The sequence below is a fragment of the Neodiprion fabricii genome, chromosome 7 (assembly GCF_021155785.1).
Source record: "Neodiprion fabricii isolate iyNeoFabr1 chromosome 7, iyNeoFabr1.1, whole genome shotgun sequence".
NCBI lineage: Eukaryota > Metazoa > Arthropoda > Insecta > Hymenoptera > Diprionidae > Neodiprion > Neodiprion fabricii.
In genome coordinates this window covers 6,555,957-6,566,710 of record NC_060245.1, presented here as the reverse complement: position 1 = coordinate 6,566,710, position 10,754 = coordinate 6,555,957, and the positions used below count along the sequence as shown (strand labels likewise).

Sequence of the window (10,754 nt, the reverse complement as noted above, 5' to 3'; positions counted from 1 at the left end):
CTGAGGGGTGCTTATTTCCATAATTTCTCACACCTCACTTGCGGTTCGGTGAGTATTTTGGATAATACGAATTAGGCCGTAGTCGGAGAAATGATTTTCATCCGACAACGTTTCAAAATAATGTTTGTCTACTTCGGGACAAGAACTTTTTATGAGTATAGGCACAGGTGTATACTCAATGTCAAATGCTCGGTGACCTAGTTTTTTTATAACTACACAACTGCCTTATACGAGTCTAGTTTTCACGTTCTGTAGACTGATATTTCGTTAAGTAATTGTAGCTTTCGGAAAAATAAAACAGGTCAGATGACACGAAGTCACGCTTTGTAATTGTTTCGAAAACGCAAATGTAGTACAGGTTTCTGTGATCTGATCGATGATCGATGTTAAATTGCTAAAGAAATATGATAAAACTTTATCATTTTTAGGACCATTCTGGAGTATTTAGATCTCTGACCCATTTTCGGGATGCTTAACATCAATGTCCTATGCTTTAAAGAAAACATCGAAACATATTGATATCGAATTCAAGCACGAAAGCCGGCCGGAAAAGTACAAGAATGATCATCTTTGCTCTTCGAACTCCTTGTTGACCAAAAATACGCGTAATTAATTTTGTATAAAGAACATTTATTACTTAACTAAATATGCCCAGCCACGAATTCAAACAACTGCTCAAATATCTAAATAAAATCCACTCATCTCTTGGATTTCATTTTCTCCGTGTCGCACGCCAATGTGAATCACATTCCGAAGCATAATTTGTCATTATCATGGACTTCGCAATTATGGTAGTCGCAATGAAAATAAACGTTTCAAGACACCGATTGTTTCGTAAAGTGTTAAGTAGGAGCATTTTCGTATCGAAGACGTGAGAATTGCATACTTGGGTACTAAGAGTAACAATTTATCTCCATGATCTCGCTAGGTGAATAGAGAATCTTAGTTGGCGTCCGGATCAGCGGCAAAATCTCGAGGTAACGAGTCCAGTCAGCAGGTTTCCTTCTTATCGCTAGAATTAATCGTATCAGTAGCTGCCATCAGAGTAATTAAGAGGCTGGATCGGTGCGGCAAGGGGTTGCTGTGAGAGGTAGAGAGTCACTATCGATTTCACGTGGTCTCCCTGGGCGTCTTCTTACACCGCCAAAGCCTTCAAGAAAGGAAAGGAGAATAAGTTACAGCTAGGCGATGTGATTGCGAACAAGAGAATATTGTAAGGTATACCAAGATTTTTTTAAAAGAGTTATCGTCAAACACTTCGAAACACTTTGGTAACCGTGAATAATCATTCAAGGATACATTTGCAGTATTATTTACATAAATATTCACACCGTACCTACTCATGCTATGATCAGCACCACCAGCTGTTACTGTCGATTAATATGGTACAGCGAATCAGTACTACACAATGATCAAGGTGTGTCTCGAACACTTGTAAAAGCGTCAATGCGTCACAATACTTCCAAAACATCTGCAAATTGAGTGGTTGACGAGTTTTCTGCTGAATAGTGTTCCAACTTTGACCACACTAGATTCCTCTATGTTAAATGACCTGGTAGAGGATTTGGAATATCAATTTTGTATAATCGTTAGTATTAGCTGGAGGCAAAAACATGGTCGGTTTTATTGCGAGGTAAAGACGCCATTGGAAGTGTGCGTCACTTCTGGTGTGTTGTACGAGGTAAAGAGAAAATATGAATTTCTGTTTTAATCTCTGGTAGTAGTGAATTTTTCACGACGAATGGATCTTGTGGTGGTGTTGTTTCTTTGTTTGTCTTTAGTACGACGTGTTTATTATTTGTTATTTGTGTACATCTGCGACGTTAGCGACGTAACAGGTTCAGTCCGGACCAGCTGATATCGATCATGAATTACATTTGCATGCAACTTAGTAACTAAAGCTTATTTTCGAAGGTGAAACTTTTGTCTGCATTCGTCATTAGTTGTGCTTATACTACATAATACCTTTTGACATCGAATACACAGAGAGAAAAATATCATGTAACGTTTGTAGTACCGCAATCTGGATTTATGGTTAAACTTACCAAAAATATAATAGTTTTGACCATATTTACAGTCACGATGACATTTTTCACGGCTAATCTTGACTTTAAGTGAAGATAGAGGACAGATTTTTACCATACTCATTTCTTTCAATGCAATTGGGAAAATTATTAAGAAAATTGAGTGAGACCATTTTCCAGACCTGAGGCATATGCAAAATATAATTGATGTCTTAAGTATACCGTACAACTACATTAAATAAGCTGTGGCATTATATACATACGCACGTGTTTCGGGTAACACGACAGTTATTTTGTATAGCTTCTCTCAAAAACGCGATCTGGTTACGACGCAACTTTGCAGACACGTTAGCAACGGAAACATAAAAAACTATTACAATGCGTAAAAATCAGCGATGGTTGAATCAATATTTTACCAGTGCACCTTATTTGTTAGGTACTTGGGTTGGTGTCTGAGGGCCAATTAATTAAATGAACAAAGAAGGATGTCTCATTTATAGTCACTCTTTCACAAAAGCTCAATTATTCTGTTGAATTAATGAAGTATGTTCATAGTATGTAGTCTTTATTTATGAATAAAGTGAGCCAGACTAACGCATTGAACATTTCAATCAGAAAAATCATGCGCACCTGTCACTTGACTAATATCAAAATGTAACCCTTCACAGAGTGATGCTGATTGGGATTAATTGGTCTGGATTTGTCATAGTATTTTTTCAAAGTAGGAAAACACTCTCGTTTACTATGTTTGACCTAAAAAACGCGAGTCGCATTTTTGTGACTCTGAGAACGTGAATTTTAAGCTCGTTAAGCTCATTGTCACGCGGATGATATTCTGTCGGCAAACTATCCAGACACTATTTATCGGCATACGCTATCACCTTGAATGGAAATTAATATCACCAACCGCTTTCATTTATCACCGTTATCTACTGATTCATCGTTGTTCGTCGACACCAATAATCTAACTTGGCAACTTTATTGCCTTGGCACAAAGTTGAAATAGATGGAGTTGGTTACAATCAGTGTATAACTGGAGGGCGAGGATGAAAAGAGGAATCGGGATAGAAACTATACCTTCATGCTTTTCACCGATATCACGTTAAGCGAGTAACAAGGTGGCTGCTTGAGAACAAATTGAACTAAACTTTCGAGCTAACTTAATCCAATTTGACATGCTCTCTCTCTCATCTCTACTCGACATTTGACGTCGAAAATCCAAACCGAATTTTGCAATCCTGCGTCAAAATTTCACCAGTATCGACATCAAAACATTTTAGTTCATACACTAGTTCAATTGAATTATCCGTAACACATATCGATCCAAAGATTGCACTGCAACAAGTTATGGTGGCTGCTCAGCTTCTCACGATACGTCTGTCAGAGTGACAAAAAATGAAAATACCCTTCGTTCCGAACATGCCATCACAGATTTCACACTATCAATATCGAGCACGGCGTGTCTGATTGAAGTTGCATAATTATACACTCCTACACGAGGTGAGCAACTCGAACCTCAAGACCTAGTCCAACTCAACCTACCACAATCTAGCCAATGCCAACCCCTTCTTAAGCAATGCTTGTCGTCCCTTGTTGCACGGTCGTGGGGTTTAGGAAACCTTTGAAGTATTCCTGTGTGATAAACATACGCAGTGTTTCACATCGCAGGGCTGTTTTCGCCGTTTCATGTTTCCCTGGCCTTCTAAATCTGATTTACTTTGCGCTCAGAACCGGCAGTGGTTTGCATGTTAGTTTTGCTAACGACACGCCGCGTAAAATCCATGACTTACAAAAATGTCTGAAAACTCTTCGCGTTCAGTTCAAGAAGCTTCACCCTTGCTTTGTTTGAAAATGCGTAAGTTTCGAAAGAATTCCAAGTAATTTCAAAGTTCGACAAGAAGAAGAAGAAGGAAAAAACGGAGATTTGGGATGAATAGTTCGGTGCCAAGTGACTGATGACGTGCTCATCTGCCGTTTAAACATTGCACTTCACTCGCATCTTGAAATTTGCCAACGGGGATACAAAGTGACGGATATTTGACGATCCAGGTGATTGGGTAAGCAGTGACGGAAGAAATTTTGTCGGCTGCTAATCGGTACGGCACTGGACATACACGTTAAACGACGTTACATTATAGGTACATACGTGTGTGACGACATGTGTTCAGGCAAAGACTGATCAGTGGTTCGTGGGCTTGGCTGGGGGACGGTAGCTCATTTTGGGTTCAGTGTGTTGTGGACATTGGATTATACACCGTACGTCCGCATTAGAGGAGGAGTTCGGATGTGATACTCGAAAATGACCGGATGATATGGGTGTTGAGGGAGGTTCCTTTTTGGATTTGGTGCTTTTTCTCATATGTGCTAATGTAGCTTTGAAGCTTTTCGGCGTATGCGACGTTTGCATACCGTACACGATTCTCCTTACCGTTCTCATCATTGGCTGCATTCTCATGTGAGTGTTGACACGAAACTATAATACATTGTTATCATTTGTTGTTGACTGTGCAATTTATTCTTCTTCAAAGTATATATACTTGTCAAGGATCATTTTGACGATTTGTACTATTTGAATCAATATTCTTTCATTATGGTGCTCACTGGTCCCGGAAATGTCCTTGAATTTATCTTGTGTTGTGAAAATATTCTGTTTTTAATGTTCTTAAATAATCTGAAAATGTCCTGGAAATGTCCTTAAAGTTGTTACAGATTTTTTACCGGACGCCGTGTTCATGCTCAAGCATCTTTCTCTATAATTTCTTTCCAATAATTTTACATACGAATCGTTTCAGTGATCCTAAACTTGTTATATGTATATTCTCATGTACGTACAACCAATCCTCGGGGCCGTCTTCTCCATTGATTCCCTTTGTTCATGACGATACCTCGTTTAGTCGTGTATACCCACAGTGCCTTGTACCGTCGCGCTAGAGAAAATTTTTCAACTGGTAACGTATCCCCGTTTACCGTGTAGAAACTTTCAAGCTCTGTTGTCGGGAAGTTTCTGTGCAGAGTGAAGCTCTCGATAAAAGTCATCCAACGGAGGAACTTGTGGAAAGTTTGATAACAAATTGTACCTAATACTGTCATGCGAAACAGTTTCTGAAGTAGAGAATATGTATACACATGTACGTAGATCGGTATATGTGACTTGGGAGAAAATTGTGCTAAATATCATTGGCCTTCAGCCGTGACTGGACGATCTACCATCGGAGAGACTTGACCGCCAGTTCAGCCCGAATGCAGAACGGCTGGTAATTTCCAGGACTAGTTCGCATGTCCCTAGATCTCGGGGCTTGGGTTGAACAGCGTAGCCATGGGAGCTGCTGAGCTAAGCGCGGCTAATTCCAGTGTCAAATGTCAAGACGATGGTGAATTACCGTTACGGTGTGAGTAATGGCGGCCCGAGGGGTAGTTGACGTACAAACAGCAGCAGCCAGTGGTTGTCGAAATTGACATGATGCATAAACTTGCTTGGCAGCTCCCGTTGGCGAAGCTTCAACGGTCACTCATCGAGATGCTGGATTGGATCATCGGGTTGTTCTTTATCTGGATGCTGTTCCCGGGGCACGGAGCCGGGAAACCGTTTCAACGAAGAAAGAAACGGTGATACAGTAGTTAAAACGTCTCAAAGAAGTCTCACAATTAGCTCCACCTTCTTATAGATACTCTGCTACCTCATTGTTAGTCACCTTTACCTCTTGCCTTGAGTAGCTATATCGACGAGCTTACTCCCTTTCATTCACACCACGAACGTTATTCTGTAGCGTACAGCTTAACTTACCCATCAAGGCCTCCGCAACCACGAGCCCTTGATCTTTCGAACAGGCTTTTGAGTGGTACCTCATGATTGTACTCGACTGAACTTGACGCCGGAACACTGACGACGAGAGTGAACAAGTTTCTGGAGCGCTGATTGAGATTACTTCAAGGTATCGATTCAAGGAAGGATACGAAATGTTTTGCAAACAATCGAACAATCCCCTTTTTAAACCATTCTTTTTTGCACCCTGACGTGCATCGTGACCGAATACATATTTGAAAATATTAAGACATTAACTCGGAATCTGCTTTGTGATTCTTTCACAAGTCATAATTTGGTCTTTGATAATTGTTACAACTCAGCGTGACCTTGTCGTTAAGTCGGTTCGCGATTTTGTGCTGGAATGAATGTTGTTCGATATTATACTCAATTTTTCGACATAGGTTTAGTAAGCTTCTGAGAAAGAAGCGACCTTGAACAAGTATAACGTCGGATCATTTTTGGTAGCTCTGTAGCTTTTGAAGATAATCGAAACTTTTTTAATGCACGGAGATACGTGATACGGATTTAAATAGAGATGTATCGGAGTTTTTGAAAATCTTACGACGAAGCACTGGGTCAGAAATGTTAGTCAAGAACTGAAATGCATCGATTAATATTCAGGGTCTTCTAAATATACATAGTGATTCCATAGAACTTCTCTTTCGTCCGTTTCCACGTGGCCACGGCACGTATTACAAGTTGTTATTTTATAATACCCAACTAATCTTGTGCCGAGTAATATTTACACCATTGATCGTACGGCAAAAATTCGGCTTCTAATACGCAGTCGACACTTCGTGTAGAAAGGTAGTTATATAAACTGGTCGGGTCTATAATCATCCCTCTTTATATAATGTAAAACGAGCAAAGAGGGTGAAATTTTTCCCCGCCGTTGAAGTGTAAAATACGAATATTTTAGGTATTCGAAATAATATAAGAAAACGACGGTTCGACGACTCATCGATAGTACTTATCACTTTTCACTTCAACGGTTGAATCCCGTTCAGCCAGTGAAAAGACTGCAGTGAAAATTCTTCGAGAAGAAGGAAAAGTAAAATAGATGACAAAACAGAGCTGAAGAGAGACGAGTAAAAGCTTGCGCACTCCGGGTGGAGGGAGGGCATGCCCTTTAAAACGTGCTTAACCCATCTTCGCTCTCGTGCTATCGGTAGACGTATAACTTTCTTCAGCGCCAACACATCTTACCCTCTAGAGTCGACAAGCTCAAGCTCTTAAGCATCCCTCCATCCTTCAGCCACCGTTCCCAAGTTGGTAACACAGCTGCCTGATTGTTAAAGCTCTCTGCCCATGCCGTTGCAGCAAAGCTTTCCCTAACAAAAAGCTTCGACGACTCGGCAGATTGTTCGTCAACCCTCCGCCGGATGGCGCCACGGTGCAGTAAAGCCGAATTACGAAGAAATCCGCTCGCTGACGCATTCTGGCTGCAGGACCGATTCGGGCGGACGGTTGTAACCGTGGGCGAAGGGGTGGAAAGCACGCCGGCTTGCCTAGATACCAATGGGACGGGGGGCTGGGGGGTGGAAGAGCGGAAGAGTGGGGAGGCGGGAAATCGATGCTAACCTACTGTGCGGGGGTAGAAAACGCCATAGATTATCCCGCATACGGTCTGCGTCGGTCGCTATATCTTTGGAACCAATTCGATTGGTATAGTCGACGACTGGCTGTGACTAAGATTTTGAGGAAAGATCAATTTTTTCAGGAGCAAAATATTTCTCTACCGTACATCCGGCCAAGGAATTATAATTTTCTCTTATAAGGTAAGTGTACCAGTTATTGACCCTGTCCCAATTATTGACCCTTTTTGGTTGTATCTGTTCGATGCTTACTTCTAAAATTATCAAAAAATAAATTTCTACCGTATAACTCTCTGGCAATTGGTTTTAGTTATCGAGAAATTCACAATTTGCGCCGTGAATTTATAATCTTGGAAAATAAAAGGGTCAATAATTGGGTCTCAGCGTGTCAATAACTGGTACACTTACCTAATACCTACCGATTTTTTTGAACTGCATCTTTCTGCGGCCACAGGATTATTCTTTCGCGTTGTTGATCAAAGATATTCATTTCTTGAGGTGCGGTACTTCACGTAAATTGTACCATCAGTTTGGTAATTTTTATTCAAGCACGAGTTCAACGAATTTCTGAATACCTTGGGCTGCGATGCTCTTTGGTTGGGTTGAGATATCAAACGCAGAGAAACAAAGAAGAGAGGCTTTCTGGTAGGGTACACAAAAATTTAGTTTCTGTATTCACAAGAATTCAGAAAACCCTTAGCTGTATCAGCAATAATATTGCGCGTACTGCAAATTCTGTTTCGCATTAAGCAACTGGCAAGGAACATCGCGAGCAGTGGGAAAAGTTCTTTCTATCCAAGCAAAGAATTCTAGTTTACCTTGCACTAAATAATTTTTTCCTCCTTTTTCCGACTGAGATAGCCACAGATGGCGGTTTCCTGAATGGGTCAGTCGGTACCTTAACCTTTAAGGTTGCAGAACATAGTTCAATCTTTTTTCCAAATCCTCGAATTAATCCCAATTGGGCTTGCTGGAATTTCTATTGATTTATTGTTTTAAAAAACAGAGTGACTTTTATTTTTAGTTTATCGACTCGTTCGTCTACACGCATCATATCCTTTACAAGAATATGTAAAACAAGACAAATTGCGCATGATTTGTCGTTCTTTTTCCTCCCACATTCTCTTGAATCACAGCTGCCAACGCTCACCGTTTCTCTCACAATCAGCACTCTTCATTCTAGACCATCCATTTCTTCCATATCTTTTTCATATAACAATATCTTGATCAAAAATTATTGGACAGATCAACTGTCCGAAAATTTCAAAACAAATTTTGCTGTCAGACGAGGATAGTCAGGATACTACAGTGATATTTGCAATGCTTTTTTCTTCCATCTTTGAAAAATATTACAGAAATATTTCAGCTGAAACTACAAATTTTCGCTAACGTAGACGCGGCTTCACAATATTGTTCCAGGGAAAATTTCTTGTGATACGAGAAGTGTATTTAATCCTTAGCGTTCGAGCATCGATCTACTTTTTTTGCTATCCCTGATCACAGACTAATTCACGGAATAAAGGGTAGCGTAGGGAGAAGATGAGAAGGAAGCTTTCGTAGTTGACCTAATTCCCCCAATTTCGTTTGGCTGGTCGTTACTGCTTGTTATTTTTTTTTTTTTTTCGTTTTTCACCACTCGACTCATTTCAAATATACATATATCGAATGACCGAGTGAAACGTATTTTGTTTCGATCAATGCAATTCCCATATAATTCTGGCGTTTTCTTGTTATTGAAATGAAATCTTGAAGTTTATCAACTCGTTAAAATTTACTAGAACACTGAGTTACTCATCCAGTAAGCTACGCGGATATGGGTTGAAAAATTCTTGGTATAAAAATTGTAACATAATCTGACCAAGATCTTTCATTAGTTTATTGGATAAGAAATGTGGCAGGTAAAGTATAGATTCGCTGGAGGTTGTCTAACAAGATTAACGATTGGTTAACCTCTTGCCTAGGCTTGGCTAGGTTAGACAAGGTTAGACAAGGCAAGGTGAGGCGAGAAAAGTAAGTACAGGCCAGACTAGGCCGAGCCACAAATACCGCCTCATCCCTGCAGATTATCAATTTTTTCCTAGCTCACGCCAGGTAAAAGTTTCGACGTAAAAATTTGACAGCTTTATAGTCGTCGCTAGCTATGTAAAATATTTGGAAACACTGAAAGGGAATCCAGTTGAAAAGGATCTCAATTTTCAATATCAAACACTAGCACGTTGTGCAACAAAATACATGTTTCTTCAAAGGGATGAAATTAAAGGGAGAGCTATTCTTTTTCACTGCTCGGTGCATTGCATTGTAGTTCGGTAAAATACATCTTCAACTCAATTTCAGAAGTACTTTTCTGTCCAGCACATTACCACAATACGTCTAGTTCCTTCTTTCAGATATCTTCTCGTCATCCATAAACTGCTTTACCAGTTTGGGAGGGTTAAGCAAAATCCTGCGCAGTGCTTGATCAATTTTGGGTCGAAGACCTGCATTAAAAACTGGGAAAAATCGTATGGTTTTCATACTCTTTGTTCTACGTTTTTCAACAAGTATAAAGGTTTGATTTACGTAAACAGTATCTCAATTTTTTTTTTAAATTATATTATTACTTTGGTTGTTACATATCTATTGATTATTTAGTTTAAGAAAAATTCACCCTTATGTAAAAGTCTCTCAAAGAAGCGCTGAATTTGAATATTAATTCAGTGTCCACATGAATAATTGCGCCAGAAAAAATAACGGGAACTAAGACTAATACATTTTAAGCGTTCTTGGGAATTTTTTGGTAGTTAGGCTTTGATGACGAATCAATTTATTTCAAATCAAATTGCGATCAAACATTGGCTCCGTATTGATCTATATTGAAATGGAATAGACTAATTTTTATCGAATAATTAGATACTTGTGATATCAATATGTGTACTTTTGACTGGATGCAATAAGAAATTAAATACACCGAAATTATTTCTTAATATTTTTCTGAGAAATCGCGTACGAGCAATAACTGTTCTCTAGATTTGAATTATTGAAAATTTACCGATTTGCAGATACAATAAGTATATCACTGGATAAAAATCAGTGCATGTACTTTGATAATCATTAAAAAAAAACTAGTGAAAAGTCACTAAATAGTCGGTGTATATGCTTTGATTGTATTCAGTGGTATAAATACTTGTAAGTTGGAATCAGTTAATTTTTACTGCTACATATCTGAAGAGTGCCGAATGCCGCGTAGAAAATTTTAATTTCAAAATTTGAACGAAGTACTAAAACTGTTGCATTTTATACCCATTATTTTGGCACAAGACTCGAAATGGTAAACGATCTTCTTTCAGGTGT

General features: G+C 39.3%; 1 protein-coding gene across 8 annotated transcripts in view; it reads left to right on the top strand.

Moving 5' to 3' along the window:
* Positions 1 to 10,754, top strand: part of LOC124186552 (potassium voltage-gated channel protein Shaker) — a 271,921-nt gene that overhangs the window by 112,764 nt on the left and 148,403 nt on the right. For 6 of the 8 annotated variants that reach the window (XR_006871698.1, XM_046578361.1, XM_046578357.1 and 3 more), the window contains exons 1-2: positions 4,236 to 4,479; positions 5,506 to 5,630. The exons of the other annotated variants lie outside the window; for them this stretch is intronic. Coding sequence is in view for 5 of the 6 variants with exons in the window: in XM_046578361.1 (XP_046434317.1) it covers positions 4,417 to 4,479; positions 5,506 to 5,630 (188 nt within the window). In the remaining variant the exon portion in view is untranslated. Of the gene's footprint in view, positions 1 to 4,235; positions 4,480 to 5,505; positions 5,631 to 10,754 lie in introns of those variants that run through there. 8 annotated transcript variants of the gene reach the window in all.